Here is a 23,039-nt window from a genome sequence, read left to right as displayed (position 1 = left end):
GGAGGGTGGATGGCAGAGGGGGTCCTGGGCCCAGCCCCAGCCCCAGCCCTGCGAAGCCGGTGGGTGCGGAGCTACGCCGGGCGTTCCTGGAGCGCTGCCTCAGTTCGCCTGTCTCTGCTGAGTCTTTTCCCGGGGGCGCCGCCGCTGTGGCCGCTTTCTCCTGCTCAGTGGCGCCAGCAGCCGCACCAACCTCGGGGGAACAGTTCCTGCTGCCGCTCCGGGCGCCGTTCCCAGAGCCCGCGCTCCATCCAGACCCCGCGCCCCTTTCGGCCACCCTGCATGGCCTGAAGCGACCGGCTGCCGGCGAGCGCCGCGCCAAGGCACCTCTGGGCTGCGTGTCTGGACCCGCGGCCGCGGGAGTCAAGAAGCCAAAGGCCATGAGGAAGTTGAGCTTCGCCGATGAAGTGACCACGTCCCCTGTCCTGGGCCTGAAGATCAAGGAGGAGGAGCCCGGAGCCCCATCCCGGGGTCTTGGTGGCAGCCGAACGCCGCTGGGGGAGTTCATCTGCCAGTTGTGCAAGGAGCAGTATGCGGACCCCTTCGCTCTGGCTCAGCATCGCTGCTCCCGCATCGTACGCGTAGAGTACCGCTGCCCCGAGTGCGACAAGGTCTTCAGCTGCCCGGCAAACCTCGCCTCCCATCGCCGATGGCACAAGCCGCGTCCCGCGGCGGCAAACGCTGCCACAGTCTCCTCAACTGACGGGAAGATGCCTTCGTCCTCCATGGATTCCGGGGCTGTTGTATCTTTCCTGGCAGAGGGGAAGGAGAACAGCGGGGCAGAGCGGACTGAGGATCAGCACCTGCAGCCCAGGGACAGCTCCGGGGCGGAGCAGCACCCAGACAGCGCCCTACCCCAGGGCCTCCAGGTGTTGTCCCACCTCGAGGCAACGCTGCCTCGGGTCCCTTACACAGAGGGGTTGTTGGGGCGCCGGGTGCCTGGGCCAAGCAGTGCCAGTGGTGTCGGGGGTCCCGAGATCTTCGTGTGCCCCTATTGCCACAAAAAGTTCCGTCGCCAAGCCTATCTGCGCAAGCACCTGGGCACTCACGAGGCGGGCTCGAGCCGCGTGCTTGCCTCGGGCTTTAGCTCCGAACGCGGTGCCCCACTGGCCTTCGCTTGCCCGCTGTGCGGAGCGCACTTCCCGTCTGCAGACATCAGGGACAAGCACCGGCTGTGGCACGCTGTCCGCGAGGAGCTGCTCCTTCCCGCTTTAGCCGGGGCTACCCCTGAAGCGCCGAGCCCAGGCAGGGCATCTGACGGGAGTGCTCAGCAAATTTTCTCCTGCAAGCACTGCCCGTCCACCTTTTTTAGCTCCCCGGGGCTGACCCGGCACATCAATAAGTGCCATCCCTCAGAAAGTCGGCAGGTACTGCTGCTGCAGATGCCACTGCGGCCGGGCTGTTGAGGGCCGAGAGACGGGGAAGATTGCTGAGGTTGGCCTTGGAGGAAAGAGATATGGGAATTTGTGGGTCTTTTCTTCAGCTTGCAAGTTTACCTTAGTTCCTTCTATGTTTTCTCTCCTGAAAGTCTCAGTAGTCAATGTTCCGCCAGAGGAGCGGACAGCGAAATGTAAAATCTCTGTAGAACAGGTATGTATATGGTGTAAACATTCGCGGCCAAGGACTGTCAGCTTTAAATCCTTTTCACTTTCCCCAAGAAAATAGGATTCTCCCCACCCCCAAACTCTGGAGACCCTAATGAATCCTATATGATTTGTAATTCCTATGGAAAGTCGCAGTGAATGTGTGCATGTCTCAATGTCTACAAAGGATTCTAGCTATCAAAAGGGGTGGTCATTAATGATTTTTTCCCCCTTGCCATCACAGGCACCTATGTAGTTTGTCTCAAAAGGGTCAGATTATCTTGCATTGTATATTCTGTGAATTAAAAGTTATGTGATCGGTGCCAAACTTCCCCGGGGAGGGGGTGGGGAGGAGGAGATTCAAGAACTGTGTCTGTAGGCAGGAAATTGTTAAGAGGAAGTTTGCGCTTTTGGGGGATGTGGGGATCTTCTTCTTTTTTAAATAATATTAGTCCATTTTTAAGTTAGTGTTTGGAGGTGGGAAGGGTACTATTTTACAGGAAGGTGTTGAAACCCCCTCTCCCTCCAATATTTTCACCTTTAGCTGTTCTGCCTAGTATTCAGGAAGAGATGCTTTAAACCTTTAAAAAATAATAGCTTTTTAGAAATATAGAACTCATTTCCTGAAGTTTGACTGTTTTAGTAGGGTTTCATCCAAACTGTTTAATGTTTCTCTCGTAAACATACTATGTATTATATACGAAACTATGTTCAGCTTAAGGAAGATGTTAATACCTATAATCCACTATGGAACTGAATGGCAATTCATTCAATATTCGTTATTTTCTTTTCAGCAACCTGTTTTAGAATTTCTTTTTGTAAACCACATTCAGTGTACCTTTTGTACCCATGCCCTAAAAGCCAGAGTTTGGGTCACTGGCTGAGTATTGCTTGACAGATAGCCCGTATTTGTAAGATGCTTACCACCAAATAAATATACATAGCTGGTGCTTTGTTGTGTTCTGTGTTTGTCTTAAGAATCCCATTGAACACAGCCTATTTTTCAAAACCACATTTCTTATCTCCTCAAAGCCAGTATCCTACTTTAGAATCCTAGCGACTCATTTAGACAGACTACAGACAGAAGTCATATTTTGTAAATGAATGTAATGGTGTGGAAATGCAATAGGAAAATTTCCTTTGAAGTATGGCCGCACAGACTGAGCTCCAAAAGGCAAAGAATATGCACTGTTTTTTAAAGCTAAAGATACTTTATCATTCTAAAATGTCAACAGAAAATAAATTTAGAAAGTTTTTTTAAAAAGCTGATAAATAGCATTATCTGATGAAACAAAAATCATGTTAACTGTGCTAGTTAATTTCACTATTTCAAGTTGGTATTTTTACTCCATTTTGTAACATCATCAATCCATTAGTTGTTCATTAAAAAAAAAAATGAAAGCACTATAGAAATGTAAGCAGTTATTTTGATTTTCTTTTGTAATTCACCTTGGTTCTGGAAAACTGTTTATATTGTTCCCAGGGCCATTTGCTTATCTTTTACATAAGCTTTGAAAGAAATTTATTTTCTACATAGTTTCATAGATATTTATTTTTATAAGAAAATAAAACAAGTGCACAGGTTTTAGAAACTGCCTATAAAAATTTTGTCCCTAAATGTATATTATAAAACAAAGTGAAATTTAAGAATCAAAGAAGCATAAGGCTGAGATAAATTAATGCTTTATCCAAGTGCACTGGGTAAAGTTTCTGGCCAGCCCTTATGAAGGTGTAAAATTTCCTACATTTTTAATAACTGTGGTAGGGTCTCTGAGAAATAAGTTGGAGTTTTATCCTGAGAATTAAAATTTATTTTTCACGATTAAGATAAACTAGGGTTATGCTTTACATCTATTAGTCATATAGCCCTGCTTATTAAGTCTGCAAATATGAGACAAAACACTCATGGACATAAGTGATATTTTTATTGTTATTAAATACCATATATATTTTTTCACTGTTACAAATTTGTAGATACTACATGAACGATGATACATAATTTATATTTTATAGTATGCCAGTACGATGTATTTACACATGCAGTTAGTACCAATGTCATGCTACATTTCCTTAGGAGATGGCCGTTCAAAACAAAATATGAGCAAAATGTAAGCAGCTTATCTACTGTAGGAAAATACATCTGGAGGGTGGAATGTATACCAACCTGCACCTGCACGTTCACTATTAACAATATTAGACTCAATTTAGACTCCTGGGTCATGTTCCTTTTCTTTTTAAATACACATAATTACACATTGACTATGTGGTGCTCATGCCAGCAATTTAAGAATGGTTTAACATTAGGAAATATCTTAAAATAATTCTCATATTTTAAACTGAAGGAGAAAAAATCATATAAGCATTACCACAAAAAAAAAAAAAAAAAAAAAAGCATTTAACAGTGATACCATTTAAAAAGCAAAACATTAGAAAAATATTTGGAAACTAAACATAAATAAAAGTTCAGCACAGTGATTTTTCTGGTTATTAGATATGTCATGGCATCGTCTGCACAGCCAAGAAATGAGGCATTGTTTTGGAAAGAAAAAGATAATGCCAGAATTATTTCAGTTAGAATTTGAGATGCTAAAAGACCATTTATTTTGTTTTATTTTCATAACATAAATAATCCATACACATTCTGTGTATTAACAGATTTGCAACCTTTGCCATAACTTTAGAAATGCTTAAATTTAAAAATTTACATTTGTAAAAAAAATTATATATTTACTGAGCCCATAAAGTTGCAATGGGGCACGATAAATAAAATAATGAGACTATCTGTCCAACTATATTTTGGCTCAAAGTTAATCATGAAATTAAAACTACTTAGACATAATTATCTAGAAAGGTAAAGGGTGTAGAATAAAACTCCACCCCCTACCTCCCCCTCAAAATACGGCAGCTTGGAGTGTGGGGGGAAAAAACCAACTGAATAAACAACCCAAATCTAAAATACTAAGTTACAAATTATTTAAATCCAGTGTTTTTAAAAATAAATGCTCAGGAAAAAACATGCATGTTACGGCAAACATGAGAGCCTTAAAGGGTTAACACTGTGTTCATGCAAGGTGGCTGCTGCTGATCATTGCTGGGCTGCTTGTCTCCTTAGGATTTATTGGCTGAGCCGGAAGAACGACGCAGCTTCATGGACATACGACTTTTGCTAGTTCGAGGAGACATTGGAGAGGCCAGGTCAGCCCCATCTACCTGCGTTGCTGTGGGAGTTTCACTGGGTAGAATCTCTGGGTAGGAGCCTGTGGGAAAAAGCAAGAGCATTAGCACAGGTCGTTCATCCAATCTCTCATCCCATAAGAAACAACCTTTTGCCACTGATCTGTAGCAGTGGATCCTAACCCTTAATGAGGTCTTTTGAAAGGAAAGAGCAAGCCCAAAACTTGCTTGTTACAACAATCAACTAATATTTTATTTAACAACCAGTCACCTGGTGGCTCATGTCATATTAGCAAGAAAGCGCCAATCATTATTTCCAGAGCCAGAACCAACCAAGAGAACTCCCCAGAAAAAGCAATGGGAAGCAAAATCTTTGGGCCAGAAAGGACAAGGATCCAAAGCATCATTAGCATGCAGGACCGGCTTAAGAAGCAGGTAAGAAGGACCAATTCCTATCTCTAGGATATAACCAAGAAAAGGGCATTCATTGCTCAAAGTTGAAAATAAGGGTACCAGTTGGTTCCAAAAAGGAATTCACTATGGAACCATGACATATGCTAGGTATTTAAATATGCTTTTAAGAAGGAGCAAGATAAATTCCTGGGGGAAGGAAGAGGACAAGAATTTTCATGAAGGTCAGTCGAAAAAGACAAACTGACCCCTCAAAGTGTCACAATTCAGAAGAGATAAGCGATGCTTTTGTTTTCCTTAACTTAAACTTTGGCAATTACATTATCCAGTCCTAAAAAGTAGGTAACCAATAGAATTAATTATAAAATTTTAAAAGAAAAAAATATATAAAATTTTAAAAGAAAAAAAACAAATTCAAATTAGAAAATTCTTCATCATTCATAAAGTAGGTCTTTATTTCTATGAATTATGATTCTCTAATATACAGTAACTCTGTAGAACTTTGCACACTGTAGGCTCTCAAATATTTCTTGGAACAAGAGCCCTTCTCCCTCCAAAAAAATCTGCAAACATAACAGAATAACAAAATTAAAAAAATTCTGTATATTTTAAGGCACTTTAGATTTTCTGGGTCTAATACACATGAAAAATTTTCTTTGTGTCACAACAAACATCACACAGGTTGCAGGCTTAAATTTACACATCTCTTTACTTTGTAGGGGAACTTTTGGCACGTTTGTTAGCCAGTGTAGCACCTGATGCTTTAAGCTTGGAAATGATTATACTAGCACTTCCATATAATAAAACATTCATGCCTAAATTGAAGTTATAAATGCTTATAAGGAAACGCAAGACCATTCAATAAGGGATACGAATCCTATTGAGATGTATCACTTTTATTAAGAATGTATCTTGGCAGAATACGTCAAAATGTTTTTAAGGCCAAAAGTTCTAATTATACTTTACGATCAAGGAAAAAATATTATTACTTATAATCCAAGTCAACTGCTGTTCTTTTCAAAGTAACTTCTCCAACATTCTTTTCTAATTGAAATGAGGTTGGCCTTCAAAATACAAGAAAAAAAATTTCCGTTCACCTTTACTCTTCCTGAAGATCTGAATTGGCTGATACTGGACCCATACTGGAAAACCTAGGGAAGAATATGAATCCATGGCCCTTTTTAGGGAAGCACTGCAGATGGATGGCAGAAGGAAGGTGAAGAGCAGTTGCTCATGCTTTTCTGTAATGCATATTATTCCCAGCCAATCATGAGGCCTTCCCATGTTTGTTTACCTTGAGATGGCCAATGTTTTCTAGCGGAGGTTTTGGGAGGAAGAGAACTATCACTGCATTTCTTTCTTTGTTGTAAATGAAGAAATGGAGTAGCGAGCAGAAGTCAGAAAACAAAAGAGAAGATATATAACAGATATGAGAGACACAGTGCAGAATTTTACAGGTGTTAAATGAGGAGCAGAGAAGAGAGTAATCAGGTTTTTAATATGAAATATAATTGGTCATGCAATGAGTTAGGTGACAATGCCTCACAATGGACAATGCTTTGTAAATTCAAATGTTATACTTACCAACTAACAAAACAAGTTCAAATAGGAAAAAAGAAAAGAAAAAAAAGTCTATGAGCGAGTCTATAAACATCTACCTTTCAAAGAGTTCACTGTATTGGCTGGTATGTGATCCTAATCGTTCAGTCAGAAAATCTCTAGAGCTGTACTGTCCAACCTGATAGCCATACCCACATTAGGATTAATAAAAATAAAAACTTGGCATCTCGGTGCATTATCTATATTTCAAATGTTAAGCAGCCACACATGGTTAGTGGCAACCATCCTGGACAGTGCCGATAAAGAACATTTCCATCATTATGAAGTTTTACTGGAGAACATGCTTTACAGTATGTCAAATTCAAAGAATATTTTCTCAAAAGCAGGAATTCCTCCATGTCTTCTTTACTGCCTTCAGGGTGAAAATCCCCCCTTCAGTCAACTGAAAGTCAAATCAGGCTTTTTAGTGTGTGGGGTATATAGCTATGAGTACCTCCTCATGTTTTAGCAGATACTTATGGTATAAACTCAGCAAATCCAAAATGTAAAAATAATTTACAGTGGCTAGATCTCAATTTTAGATGTAAAGAATATAGTGATACTAGATTTCATTTCATATCCTATTCTGCCTAAGTACTGATTTATATCATCCAAGTAATAAAGAATGCTGATTTAATTATTTCTATGAATAAGGCTTTAAGTAGAAAGTTTAAAAAGTATCTATGGGCTCCTATGTTTACACATACTGTATCTATTACTAACATTTATACAGTACTCACACAGATTACATCTGTATCTTGGTGGTATAATAAATCGATTCATATATTGTGCATTGATTACAATGAACTATTATAGATAATATGACTATGACTGGGGATCTATAGGTTGTAAAAGGAAACTCAAAGGACTGTTATTTATTGTGCCTTTGTTTGCACTGTTTGCTGATAGCTATGACCAGTTTAAAACTGCTGAAGTTATTGGATAAATATAGCCTTTAAAAAATACTGTACTTTGAAAGCGATTCCAATTAATAATGAAGAGGCAATGTGATGTGTCAGAGCATGGGCATGGATTAGACATGGGTTAAATGCCAAGTCTGTCATCATGTTACTAACTGTTAGATATTGGGCAAACTGACACAAGACAGTTTTCTTATTTGTAAAATAGAGACAATCCTAGTTATTTTGCAAAGTTGGAGGGGTGAATGACTACATATGCAAAGATCCTGGCACAGAGCAAGCAGGTACACAGTAAGTGCAGCTATATAAAAAAGCTACTAAACAGATAAGAGTGAAAAGACTGAATCAGAGCAGATGAGGCTTACAAAAAAGATAGAAATTAAAAATATTTTTGAAAAAAGGGATTACTTACAAAATATAACTATTGAAATGTGGAGAACACAACACACTGGTAAGTTTAGTTTTGGGGGAATTAGATAATTTATCTACTCTTATGCTGATATTCCTACAAAATATAAGTTTATATTAAGGATACATATTATTCAAATAATCTTACTGCTTTAATATTGTTAAAGGAGTTGATAAGTGATTAAGATTAGCATGGATACACCACTGAACGTCATAAAGGAAGTAACAGAATTTAAGATAAAATAATACAGAAGTACAAGCAAACAAGTTTCATTTTAAGACATTCAAGAATTATCATTATTGCAGACTTAGAACATATCAGTATAAGCCTATCATATTTTATCTCCTTACAAATGGGAAAACTGGGTTTAAGATAGATTAATTTATTTGAGATTATGCAGATAATAAATAGCAGAACAAGGATTTAAATACAGATCAGTCTGATTCCAAAGCCTACACTTCTGCCATGGCAACCTTGAAACTTAAAAAAAAAAGAAAAAGGAAAAGAAAAAGACTTTTCAGTGAGCAGGAAAGTAGAGCCTTCAAAATAAAAATCTTAATGTCTAATTTGTAAATATGACTGTTATTGGGTAATTTCTCTCCTCTGTCTTTCAACAGCAAGAAGAGGCTAAAAATATTTATATATACTAAATAGGTAATTATGATAGTTGAGATCATGGATGCTGAAATCAGACTCTGGCTTTACCAAAGTACCAGGTAACTCTGGGTAAGCTATTTTTTTTTTTTAATTTCATAGAACTGCCATGAAAATTAAATGAGAGTGCATGTATAGTATTTAACACAGTGCCTAGCACTCAGTAATTGTTCAATTCTTATTTTACTATTTTCATTATAAAATTTGAATGAATGTTCTATAAAGAAACTAAACCTAGTAATTAGTCATAAAAGGCGAATGGACTTTATTTAAGATGTGATATTATTTGACTCTTGGTCAACAACATAGAAGCCAAATTTCCAAGTTCAAAATATTATTGAAAAGAAAATACAACTGGCTGCTTATAATTTCAAGCTAACCTAGTGATAATATGATTAGAAATCTATTTTTAAAAAAATAGTGAACAAATCTATAGCTTAGAAATTGAAGGAAACTAATTTTCTTGTTGGCATTAACAAATTTTAGGATGGATATATATATCAACTACCTTCTGAGGACCTAAAATATATTCTTTCAGATCATTTCAGAGCCTGGGAAAATAAGAAAAGTTTAAAATAACTTTTAAAGAAGAACACTGAGCTAAAAAGGTTACCTAAAGCAATGGCTAAATTTTGATGATTCATTCCATCCAAAGATTCGAAGAGATGAATCTGACCATCATAATGCTATCCCATCTACATGTGGCAATACAGATTTTGTAAAAAAAAATAGTAAAATAGATCAGAATGAAGGAAGATTAGATGCTACTCTTCATCATAATCACTATCTAGATTACTTCTTATCTTGATGACATTATTTCTATGAATCTTATTGCTAATTTTTATATTTATTTAAATAGGAACTTATAAGTTTTCTAAAGGTTAATATACAGTGGTATGCATGTATAGATATATGTATATTTATGTGTGTGTATATATGCATATATAGTCAAACACCAGCCAACCCTTTAAATTTTAAAGTACTAAAATTTCTAATTTGCAGAAAAACAATATATCCAAAGGGAGTTATCTACTAACTCAATTAAAGCAGTAGAGTATTAGAGGTAATTCTAGATATACTACACAATAGACATTAAAAATAATTATGGATGGTGATATTAAAGACAACACAGGAAAAAAATGGGTGTTATTTTTAATGTGGAAATTGACAAAGACAATTTAATATTTATTGTGCACTTTCAGCAAAACAGGATCCTGTTTGTTGGCATTCTCTTTCTTTTATTAAAAAAAAAAAAACTGCTTTGAAAAGACAATGGTAATGGTAGTGAAAAATATCTAGATTTTGAACTACTAATGTAAACTGGCCAAGAAGAAGAGTAATTTCATTTTAAAGCTTAGTGTCAGAGGAGAGGTTTTTTTCATGAATATAAAAAAAGTTAAAGAAGGTTACAGTAAAACTTTTGATATTTTCCACACACATGCCTGACAAAGATAAAGGGATTTTTTTTTTCCTGTAATTTTTTTTAAAAAAAAATATGGGACAAGAACAATCTAATAATGTTTTAATGTAGTTATGGAAGATCAACAAAGTGTGACATCACGATACCTCCCCTCAATGACCTTAGGGATAAAAATAAATTCCCTTAAGTATCAGTCTACAGCCACAGACAGAGTCCATTTTGAGAAAACGCAGTTATGAAATTTATGGATCAACTATAATACACCAAAAATGTTTTTCATATCTATTCAAATACTAAAAATTATAGAAAAATCCTCTTTTGGATTTCAATTACATCACAATTGGTACATTACTGTTAACCAGAAAGTAAGTTTTAGATAATCTTAAATCAAGTTGTCAACTTAAATAGTATTTTTCCATACTGTCCCACTGAATAGAATTATAGGATTGATTATATGATTGTCATACTGGCATTACTTTAAAACAATTTCAAATTATTGCATTAGTATTGAACAGTATTATTTTATATACATAGAGTATGTATAGGATATTTAAGGTTTATTTTACTTGGAATTATGCTACTATGTAATTTTTTAAAGTCAGGTATATATTGCTAATATGTGGTTTATTTCATGTCTTCTCTCCCATTTTGACTTATAACTTCAAAGGGTGTTCCATATGTACAGGTATGGTTTAGGAAAGAAAATTAAAATCTGAGATGACTGGAAGAAAAAGATTCTTCAGGTAACAATGTTTTTGTTGCTGTAGGAGTAAATATTTTGTTTTTATAATGTGTTGAACTGAAGACTACTCTGCTAAAAATTTCTATGTTTAATAACATTATAAAAGTCTGCAAAAAAAACCCCCCAAATGAATTTGGTAATACTGGACCAAGTTATTTACAGGTAAAAACACCCTCTCAAAAATTAGAGTATATGTTTCTAATGGTTCCTAAAGGCAAAGACAATTTTTAAAAATTAACTGAAAAAAATTTGTAGCATGGTATTAGGTTTATGTTGGAATTCATTACTATTTAACTGTAAGTTTTATGTTAAACAAGTTGTAGAATAAATGATATAGTGAAATACATTAAAAAATGAAGCCAGCAGAGCCTTGATATGGTTGCTGTAACATCTTTTATTTAATGTCTCAGAAAGTAAGACTACTACTTACTTCCCATATTATATATCTGGTGAAATGTGCAGGATAATAGGCAAAATATAAAAAGAACATTAGAAAGAGGAACATGAAAGACTCGAGATGGTAAATAACTACAACATGAAGACTGACAGCCTTTATACATTTAAGGGGAGAAGTTAGTCTGAACATGGTCCTATTATCAATATTTTTCAGTTGTGAAATTTATAGTTCTGCTATATGATACACCAAAGTGTTATTCAAATCTATTTTAATAATGCCTATTTTATCAGATATGCTATTAAAAATGAAATTTCCAGATAGACTGTTTTTATTTTGTTGCTAAATCCTGTTAATATCTTTTACCATCTTTTAGTCCACTAAAGTGAATCTTAGATTTTTAAATCTTTCAAAAGATTCAACCTAGTCTAATATAATTTTCTCTGTGCTAGGTCTTTAATATTAATCAAAAGCGCTCTAAGTTTTTTGGTAAAATTATTTTTATAATGGCCATTAAGTGGTGACAGGAATGAAAGCTTTAATTTCTTCATCAACTAAGCCTCAATTGAGAATTACAGTAATTTTTTTTTTCAAATAAGGCCAGAAAAGGAGTACTGTACCTTATAAATTTGTCTAATATAAAGAAAATTTGTAAAAGAGAACTTGAAGGCTCACTATAACAAAAGTCATCCTTGTATTTCAGGTGCCTAGTACAGTGCAAGGCACACACAGAATGACTATTTGATGAATTAAGATATCCAATGACAATGCCACACATTACAAAATAAAAAGACACATCATTTCAATTCAGTAGTTCTACTTTTTCATGCTGAGAAACGAAAAAGGTCAATACAACAAGATGTAACTAATTTCAGTCAAGGGTTTTTATTAGTTATTTTTATCCCAGAACCAGTGTTAGTGTTTCATGCAGACTTGGGTTAGTAAGTATAATTCTGGAAAAAATTTAGTGACAATTTCTGAAATGTTTAGTACTAACCAGGGCAGTGTTAAGTTTGCTTATTGTCGGAGTTACAAGCTTAGTGCTTGCTAAGTTTTAAAAAAGGGAGTGGGGAAAGAACAAAGAATGTTTTGGTTGACACTTTGTCTTACCTTCAGATAAACAGAACTGATATTTAATGATCTAAAGAGGGAAAATAAAATAAATGAAACAATCATAAGGAGTGCAAAGTATTACAGAATAGGAAGGCCATGAGTCATTTATTTACTTACTGATTTCTTCAAAATTAGTTAATAGTGAAAATGCAGTACCCTCTTATAATCTTTAAATATTATAAAAATTCAGTTTTAAGTACTTCTAAATCTAGACAAGTTATTTAACTTTATTTGTACAATCAGAAATAAGGTAATATTCTTGGCCATAAAATTTGATCTTCTAAAGTTGAAAGAGTGCATGCTCGACTTGTTTCTTTTGCAGATACTTCAGTAATGATTCCATGAAGCACAACAGTCACCTCCCACTCTCTCAGATAAAATGTGGTGCATGTACTTTCATGAAGACTGTTGACTTTTAAAGAAACTCCATTTAGGTAAAAGAAAGTATAAATCAAATTTATAGGCCAAATTCAAACATTAAATAATGAGGAAAAATATATTCCAATGATTGGAATTTTATTCAACCAAGTTTTCCATTTTAAGAGTTTTTAGAACAAAAGGGTATTGCATTTTAAGTTCCAGTAATGACAAGTAACTAATCCTTGTTTTTAATCTTACCGGCATCAGCTGGTAAATGATGGTAGGGAGCTGGAGAAAAAACCTGTGCTGCAAAATCTTCAAATGTCGTTGGTTCTAAGTGATGCTGGACAATTGTTTGCAGGTATCGCGCTCTCTCCTCATAGCTGATTTCCTTTAGTTAAGGATGAACTTAAAGGCAGCTTACATTGGAAAAGAATAAATCTCATCAAAAAGGACTACTGTGATTGCTAAGCCATTAATAAATATAATTATTCACAACTGTTCTTGCATATATGAAAAGCATGGCTTTGTAAAGAGTAAAAATGCAGTTTTTAACATAAGTTTATACTTCAGGATACTGCTATAAATGGCAGCTTAACAGAAAGTCATTTATCAGAAAATAATTATAATACTAAACTGTTGGAAGAGAGGTAAAAGTTTACTTGAGAAAGGATTCCACTGCTATCAGGTCAGCCTAGGCTCATTTTGCCTTTTTAATCAGCTTCGAGCTGCAGATTTACTCTGAAAAGCCACACAATAAATATTAAAATGCTGCTTAAAATACTACGTCTGAGATTCTATCTTTCTCATTTGTAAAGATTTATTGTGAAAAATTCCTGTGTATCTTCCTTTTTTTCTAAAATCTCTGCATTTTCCCCCAACAATTGTTCTTATTTTGAACGGAAGACTACTGTTGCTCTAATCCTTGAATAACTCCATGCGGTTAAGATAAATACATAGTTGAATCTGTATGTCAGGAAAAAATACCTAGTCAATTATAACACTGAAACAAGCAGGAATATTTGCAAAGAGTCCACAGGACTCCTAAATGCTGTCTAACAAAGCATCTACAGGGCACTGACACTGACAGAAAAATACTGTACTTCCCTTTCACCACATTTCCTTCTCAGATATTATTGACAAGCAACCAGTACCTTGAAGTGTTGTTGCTTTTGAACAACCCACTCCAGGCTTCCTGTTTCAGCAGGCCTGATTGTGCTGTTAGCACAGAGAGGGCGAGAAAGAGAGAGAATATTTCTGTTGTTCACGAAAGCAACTATGGAAATGGCTGTCAAAATGTAGAGCAGCAGGCAGCAACATACAATTATCAGGAAAAACTCACATGCTGACTTCATGTCGTATAGTTCCTGAACTGAGAAATCAGTTAACCTTTCTTCTACAACTTTTAAAAGTTTTCCTGCTGTACTCAGTGTGCTATGTTGATAGGCTTTACACAAGACATTTAAATAAGTATATTAAAAAAATTTGACTATTGGTTCTTTTTTCACTGATTTTTTCCAAAAATTTTAATATTTTCTCCTCAAAATTCCTTTTTTAAAAAAATTGCAATTATTGTAATTTTACAATTCTAGAAATTGTAGCCCAAGTCTACCACTGAGACCAAGAAAAAAATTTGAGAAAGATAATTAAAAATGCTAATTCAGTGGAGATACCACAGCCAGTTACATTTACAAAAGGTTATTAAGACATATTCATTAGGTGCTTAACTTACACTGTAATGTCTTTTGTGCCCTAAATGTCTTGAGTACGCTCCTTGTATTACAATTTATGTATCAAATATTGAAATAATCTGAATCCCAATTCCTTGCTATCCATTATTTTTAATACTATACACTGGGGCTGAACTTCAAAATAATTTTACTTAGGAAATGGGTAGCAATACAAGATGCTATATTAAAATGACAGTGATAAGGATGTTATGGAAAGATCATATAGACATTTTTGAGTGTTAACATAGAAAAGAAATATAGTACACTTTCAAAAGAGGGTGTATAGTTATAAATGGAAGAGGATGAAACTGATGGTTCAATCTAAATAATACCACATATCTCACAACTTGTTGGAAAGTACTTTTTTCATTGGGGGAGATTCACAGCTGCCGAATTTTCTGCAGTTAATAGAGTCCTTTGATTCACAGCAGTGCCCCTTGTACAAAAAATACTGGCCTTTGTGTATTACCAGAAACTAATTTTCTATTTGGCTGAAAAGGGAAAAATGGGGTTATTGCTTCTCCCTCCTACAGAGCTTTTCATTATGCCTGATGCACTCAACTTCTAAGCTCTTCTGAGAAAAAAAATAACTGAAGAGGCAAGAGGTAGAAAAATGAGCTTGTTAGCACATTAGAAGTGAAGTATCTTGGTGGGCCCTAGAAATTCCCAGTGGTGTGTTAACTTATCACTCTATGCATGCTGGCACTGATAGTCTCCCAATTGATCACTCTCTTTTCGCACCAAAGGTGCTGCCAGGAAGCAAAGGCTGAAGGCCCACAGGAGAACAGTCTGCTATCAAAACAAGCTGTTTTTAAAAGTCTGCTTGAATGGGTAAAATGCTTCATGAAAAGTAGGGTGGAGACACCTACCTGCTTTTAAAATGCTCTACTTTTAGAGGGCCTATAAATGAAATATTTTACTTTATCTTATTATATTTAGAATTTACACAAAAATTAAGCAAATGTTAATATTTCTAAAGCAGGGAGGACATTTCCAGCATAGTAAAATTTATTAAAGCAAGAAATGACTATCTAGGTAAAATACATTTTAGAGTATATAATTCTATTTCACTACATAAAAGGTGATTTATTAAGCTCTGAAGAAACCTTAACATAAAGCTATACGAGCTAAAAATTTCCAAATATAATGTACTCATTTTGTATAAAAACAGGACGTATTTAATAAAATTACAAAATATCTTCATTAGTGAAAACAATGCTTTTTTTTCTAAAATGACATAAAGAAGGAATCATGGTTGAATTTAAATGAAAAACCAACACTTATTAGGCAAGCTAATGTCTGAAGTTTCCTTTTTGGGGGGAGTTATCTTCAGAAAACAGTGTTTAGCTTAGTAAATAATTATAGTCTATGGTAACTCACATAAAAATTCTTTATAATTTTTGAAATTTGATGTGGCTAAATGAGATCAAAACAAACCAACTCAATCTATAGTACTCACATCTTTCCCCCTTTTTACTTCAGAAAACATAGTATTGAAGTGATTTAATGAACTCTAAGTACTTAAACCATAGTCCTGAGTCCATAAACAAGGTTCATGTGGTGACTGAGATAATGATAAAGTTCCAAACAGTGCTGGATTATGGTAACCATAATCCAAAGTGGTTAATTCTTGTATCTCCTTATAAGAGGTTAGACACTTCTTAAAAGGCAGCTCTCTAGGGAAGAGTTATTAGTACTTACAAAATTGAGTGGCATATACAAACTTGATGGGTAGCACCAACAGGATAGCTCAACTGTATTCCTACTGTGAGTGCCTGTTGCCGCTGGCACTGAAATTAAACTGAAATGGGTGAGATAGAAAAAAAGATAATGGTATACTAACAAATCCAGAACAAAATTTAAAGTACAAGTCTAAGTTGAATTAAGAAGGTTTTTGTTGTAAATTTAAAACCACCCAAGCCAAAACTAGCTAATAAAAAAAACATTTGATGAGGGAGACTTTTAGCTGGTAGGAATCTTTAATACAGAACTAGCCAATCAAAAGAAATAACACACAGGTGCTGCAATCACAGCAATATAATTATCCACTAATCCTCCTTCTACTTTCAGCAAAAGCAGAAAAGGAGGGAAGGAATATTACTATTCTAAAAATAATAAAAGGAACCAATATTTTCTATAGTATAGTTTAAATCTAATCTGTAATTCATAAAATTAACATTATTCATTTTAAGTAGTACTTTTGATTTTAAACTTATATATAAAATTATTTGTGGGCCTCTGTCACTGTGTCAAGACCAGCTGTCAAATTGGGGTTCTATTTCAGCCCAGTCCTGGAAAGTCCTGAATTCTCTGCCACAGTTTACCTGTATGTTAAATGGGGATACCACCAGCTGCTCCTATTTATGTCATAGCAGTGCTAAAGATAAAGGATATAAAAACCCAAAAGTCTCCTGTACAATTGTGCTGAATAAAGTTTATTTTGACCTTTGGGTCGAATGTTTGTAAACAGCAGGTGCTGTTTTCATGAGGACAATTTTCAATGTCAGTTTAAGAAATATACTTGTATTCATGTCCAATAACTCTTTGTAGTATTTGTAGTATGTACAGAAGGACTTTGCACTTACCTGAATGTGAGGACACTGATTTCTAATGAGAAAAAGATAATATGAAAAAATACTGCAAAGGTTAATTAGTACCACATTACTAATGTATAGAAAGAATAAATAAAAGGTAGATTTTGTTTTAACAAAGCAACAACCCTTCATGCTCCACAATAATTTTCTTAATATAATTTTGAATTGCTTTTTCTATCAGGCAAATTTTTCAGTTTTGTGATCACCACTTCCATGGCAAGCCTAGTAGGATGCACAAACATTTAGCTCAAATGTAATTTGTGGGTACTTTTGGTCAAGATGGTGGAGTAGGTAAACAGTGTGCTAGCCTCCTCCCACAAGCACACCAAAATTACAACTAGTGAACAACCATCACTGAGAACCATCTGAAGACTAGCTAAATAGAAGTCCTATAACCAAGGATATAAAGAAGTTACAAGGAGATTCACAGGAGGGCTGGAGATATAGAATAAGCAGGTTCCTTACGATTAAGAATTGGGAGAGATCTTGGATGAGAAGGTCCCCTTTGAGGAGTAAGGGGGCCCAGCCCCACACCTGGCTCTTTAGCCCAAGGCACCAGTGCCATGAAAAGGAGTCCCTATAACATCTGGCTGTGAAAACAGGCAAGGATTGCAGATGAGTGAGACAAAGGGCTGCTGGAATCCTAGGCAGTCCTCTGAAGAGCCTTGCACAAACTCAATCTCTTGCACCAACTGACTTGCTCTGGGTTCCAGTGCAGGGATGGGAGCCTGAAGAGCAGCAGGGACATATGGGGAGGAACTGAACTGACTGGCTTCAAGGTGAGGGCTGGAGGGGCAGGGGTCAGGGTGGCTATCTCTAGGGACAAAGCACTGGAAGGCGCCATTGCTCCTTTGTTGAGCCCTCCCCACCTTTATCCATTAGCACAGAGGGGTGCCAAATCTGAGCTCTCCATTAACCTGGCTAATACTGCTCACCCCACTCTGGTGATTCTGAGACCCAACCAACAAGCGCTTCCAGCCCACGCTGCTTCCAGTGACTTTTCCATAGGAGCGGCCTACCTCGGCTTGTGCTGCAGACTTGCCTAAAATCTCTCAAGGTGTCCCATACATATTGCTAAGCAGCCCTAAGCCCAGCAAAAGCAGTGATCAGTCTCAACCTGCATTGTAATTCCCATCAGTTGGTCCCAAGCCCAGCATAAGCTTCAGTCAGTGTTGGACTGAAATGTAGCTTTAACTAAGCAGGTTCCAGCACCAGAGGTGGCTGGTCTTAGCTCACATCATGGTCCCCTGCAAAGAGTCCCAAGCCTGGTACTACTGGCAGCTGGCCTTAGTTTGCAGCACAGCCTCTCCCAGATGTCCCTAGGCCCAGCACAAACAGCAACCAACCTCAGATCACTTAGCTCCCATTACATGGCCCAAAGCTGGGCATGAATGGCGGCTGACCTTGGCCTGTACTGGAGCGCCTCCCTTGAGCCTCCAAAATGAACATACCTGGTGAATGGCTTCAAACCATACCAGAGCACCACCAAACCAGCTCCACAAACGACACTACCAAAGCGTGGACTCAGCTGGCACCAGAGCCCCACTAAAGCAAGTTCTGCTCCACAGAGTCAACCCCGTGCACAACAGCTTGTCCACTGTAGTCATGGTCAGTCAACTTGAAGGTCAATCCCACCCACTGATGTGTTAACAATAATCAAGGTTCAACTACAAGAGGAGGGCACACAAAACCTACACAAGGGACACTTCTGGAGTACCCAGCTCAGGTGAACAGGAAAATTGTGCCACTGGGCTTCACAGGACACCTACTACATAAGGCCATTGTGCCAAGACAGGGAGGTGTAGCAGATCTACCTAATACATAGAAACAAACACAGGAAATTGGTCAAAATAAGGAGGCAAAGAAACATGTTCCCAATAAAAGAGCAGGACAAAACTCCACAAAAAGAACTAAACAAAATGGACACAAGCAATCTACCAGATAGAGAGTTCAAAACGATGGTTATAACGATGCTCAATGAACTTAGGCAAAAAGTAAATGAACTCAGTGAAAAGTTACACAATGAGACAGAAACCAAAAAAGAACCAGTCAGAAATGGAGAATACAATAACTGAAGTAAAACTACATCAGAAGGTATCAAAAGTAGATTAGAAGAAGCAGGAGATCAGATAGGTAATATGGAAGATAAGGTAGTGGAAAACACCCAATTGGAACAGCAAAAAGAAAAATTTTAAAATGAGGATATTTTAAAAGACCTCTAGGACAACAAATGTGCTAATATTTGCATCACAGGGGCATGAGAAGGAGAAGAGAGCCAAGAGATTGAAAACCTATTTGAAGAAATGATGACTGAAAACTTCCCTAACATGAAGAAGGAAATAGACATACAAGTCCAGGAAGTGCAGAGTCCCAAATAAGATAAACCCAAAGAGGCCCAAATCAAGACATATCTTAATTAAAATGTCAAAGGTTATAAACAAAGAGAGAATCTTAAAAGCAGAAAGAGAAAAGCAGTTACATGCAAAGGAACTCCCATAAGTCTATGAGCTAATATTTTAACAGAAACTTTGCAAGTCAGAGGGACTGGTACAAATTATTCAAAGCGATGAAAAGCAAGGACCTACAATCAAGATTACACTATCCAGCAAGACTATCATTTAGAATCAAAGGAGAGAGTTTCCCAGACAAAAAGAAAAGCTAAGGGAGTTCATCAACACTGAACCAGTATTACAAGAAATGTTAAAGGGATTTAAGTAGAAAAAAATATTAAAAATATAAATAAGAAAATATAGGAAAGAAAAAAATTTTGACAGAGAAACAGTAAAAGCAGTGGATCAACCAACTATAAAGCTAGTATAAAGGTTAAAAAGCAAAAGTAGGAAGATCATGTGTAATTATTAGAATAAATTAAGGGATAAACATACACAAAAGATATAAAAATAACAAAACAAATGTGGAAGGGGTGAGTAAAAATGGTAGTCAATAATATCAGAGTTGAAATAAATGAAATAGTCTAAAAAAACTTAAGGGACCATTACCTAAAATAAACTGCTATAAACATAGCTTGGTATATATTAACACATGGTAACCATAAACCAAAAATCTACAAGAGACATGTAAGAAACAGGAGAAAGGAATCTAAACATGACACTACAGAAGAGTATCAACATACGAGAGACCCAGAGAATAGGAAAGGAAGAGAACTACAAAAACAATCAGAAAACAAATAATAAAATGGCAATAACTACGTAGCCATCAATAGTTACTTTAAATGTAAATGGATTAAATGCTCCAATGAAAAGACATATGGTAGCTGAATGGATAAGAAAACAAGACTTGTACATATGCTACTTACACAAGACCCAGACTTCAGACTGAAAATCACACAGACCAAAAGTACAGGTATGGAAAAAGATACTTCATGCAAGTGGAAACAAAAAAGCTGGAGTAGCAATACTTATATCGGACAAAAAAAGACTTTAAAGAAAGGGCCATAAAAAAAAAAAATAAAGGGCTGTAACAAGAGACAAAGAAGGGCATTTCATAATGATAAAAACATAAATCTAAAAAGAGGACATAACTTTGTAAACATCTACATATCCAACATAGGAGCACCTAAATATATTAAGCAAATACTGACATATGTAAAAGGAGATTGACAGTAATACAGTTGTAGTAGGAGACTAACACCCCTGTGATATCATGGATAGATCATCCAGGCAGAAAGTCAACAAGGAGACAGTGACCTTAAATGACACATTAGACAAGATACTTAGTTGATACTTTTAGGACATTACACCCCAAAGCAGTAGAATATACACTTTTTTCAAGTGCACATGGAACATTTTGCAGAACAAACCACATGTTAAGACATAAAACAAGTCTCAAATTTAAGAAGACTGAAATCATATCAAGCATCTTCTCTAATCACAATGGTATGAAACTAGAAATCAATTACAAGAAGAAAATTGAAAAACAAACACATGAAGGGTAAATAACATGCTATTAAATAGTGAATGAATTAACAAGATCAAGGAACAAATAAAAAAATACCCTGAGACAAATGAAAATGAAAAGACAATGATCCAAAATCTATGGGGCACAGCCAAAGCAGTTCTAAGAGGAAAATTTACAGCAATAAACAAGAAAAACTAATTTTATACCTAAAGAAACTAGAAAAAGAAGAACAAACAAAGCCAAAATGAGTAAGAGGGAAGAAATAATAAAAATCAGAGTGGAAATGAAGAGAGTCTAAAAAAACAATAGAAAAGATCAATGAAACCAAGAGCTGGTTCTTTGAAAAGATAAACAAAATTGATAAACTTTTAGTCAGACTGAGAGGGAGAGGGAGGGAGGGGGAGAAGAAGAGGGAGAGAACGCGAGCGAAAACATGAATAAAATCAGAAATGAAAGAGAAATGACAACTGACACTATAAAAATATAAAGGATAATCAGGAAATACTATGAACATATGTCAACAAATTGGACAACATAGAAGGAATGGATAAATTTCTTCCTAGAAACATATAATCATCCAAGGCTGAATAAGGAAGAAACAGAAAATCTCAACAGACCATTAACTACTAACAGAATTGAATCAGTAATTAAAAAACTCCCAACAAACAAAAGCCCTGGACTAGATGACTTCACAGGTGAATTTCACCATTCAAGAAAGAATCAATACCTATCCTTTTCAAACTATTCCAAACAAAACAAAACAAAACAAAACTGAAGAGAAGGGAAGCCTCCCCAAACCATTTATAAGGCCAGCATAAACCTGATACTGAAAGCAGACAAAAACACTACAAAAAAGGAAAATTATAGGCCAATATTACTGATAAACAAAGATGTAAAACTCCTCAACTAAATATTAGCAAACTGAATTCAGCAATACATTAAAAGACCATATACCATGATCAAGTGAGATTTATTCCTGGGATGCAAGGCTGGTTAAATATCTGCAAATCAATTAATGTGATACGCCTCTTAAATAAAATGAAGGATAAAAATCATATGATCATATCAATAGATGCACAAAAAGCACTTGACAAACTCCAACATCCATTTATGACAAAAACTCTCAGCAAAGTGAGAATACAGGGAACATACCTCAACATAATAAAGGCCATATGTGACAAACCCACAGCCACAGCTAACATACTCAATTGAGAAAAGCTAAAAGCATTGTCCTTAAGACCAGAAACAGGACAAGGATGTCCACGTTCACCACTTTTATTCAACATAGCATTGGAAGTGCTAGCCACAGGAATGAGACAAGAAATAAAAGGCATCTGAATTGGAAAGGAAGAAGTAAAACTGTCACTATTTCAGGTGACATGATACTATATAGAGAGAATCCCAATGAAGCTACCAAAAAACTATTAGAATAAATGAATTCAGTAAAGTAGCATGATACAAAATTAATATTCAGAAATTGGTTGCAGTTTTATACATCGATAATAAATTATCAGAAAGATAAATTAAAAAAATAATCCCATTTACAGCTGCATCAAAAACTCCCCTAGGAATGAATTTAACTAAGGAGGTTAAAGACCTGTACTCAGAAAACCATAAGACATTGAATAAAGAAATTGAGGAAGGTATAAATATACTGTGCTCATGGATAGGAAGAATTAACATTGTTAAAATGCCCATATTATCCAAAGCTATCTACGGATTCAATGGAATCCCTATCGAATACCATGGCATTTTTCACAGAACTAGAATAATCCTAAAATTTATATGGAACCACAAAAGACACTGAATAGCCAAAGCAATCTTGCGAAAGAAGAACAAAGTTGGAGTTATCATACTACCTGATATCAAACTATACTAAAAGGCTATAGTAATTAAAACAGCATGGTGCTGGCATTTAAAAAAATAAAAATAAAAACAGACACATAGATCAATGGAACAGAATAGAGAGCCCAGAAATAAACCCATGCTTATATGGTCATTTAATCTATGACAGAGGCAAG

The 23,039-nt window shown here is 35.9% G+C and overlaps 2 protein-coding genes across 5 annotated transcripts in view; one reads left to right on the top strand and one right to left on the bottom strand.

Annotated features, from left to right (window-relative positions):
* The window catches only part of INSM2 (INSM transcriptional repressor 2), a 1,730-nt gene extending 327 nt beyond the window's left edge, over window positions 1-1,403 (top strand). Inside the window, exon 2 of the mRNA XM_025047920.1 lies at window positions 1-1,403. This exon is cut by the window's left edge and continues 47 nt beyond it. Coding sequence (XP_024903688.1) covers window positions 1-1,403 — 1,403 coding nt within the window.
* A 2,550-nt stretch (window positions 1,404-3,953) lies between these two features.
* RALGAPA1 (Ral GTPase activating protein catalytic alpha subunit 1) overlaps window positions 3,954-23,039 on the bottom strand; it is a 215,854-nt gene continuing 196,768 nt past the window's right edge. For 3 of the 4 annotated variants that reach the window (XM_006913471.3, XM_006913472.3, XM_015590610.2), the window contains exons 39-40: window positions 13,035-13,159; window positions 3,954-4,837 (exon numbers count right to left, since the gene is read on the bottom strand). In XM_006913471.3, the coding sequence (XP_006913533.1) occupies window positions 4,689-4,837; window positions 13,035-13,159 (274 nt within the window). In that variant the 3' untranslated portion in view covers window positions 3,954-4,688. Of the gene's footprint in view, window positions 4,838-12,413; window positions 12,445-13,034; window positions 13,160-23,039 lie in introns of all 4 variants that reach the window. The other variant, XM_015590611.2, reaches the window with a different exon arrangement.

Source organism: Pteropus alecto, unplaced genomic scaffold (assembly GCF_000325575.1).
Source record: "Pteropus alecto unplaced genomic scaffold, ASM32557v1 scaffold104, whole genome shotgun sequence".
In the NCBI taxonomy this organism is placed as follows: domain Eukaryota; kingdom Metazoa; phylum Chordata; class Mammalia; order Chiroptera; family Pteropodidae; genus Pteropus; species Pteropus alecto.
The sequence above is the reverse complement of the archived record's forward strand: the minus strand, read 5'-3'. Positions and strand labels throughout refer to the sequence as shown.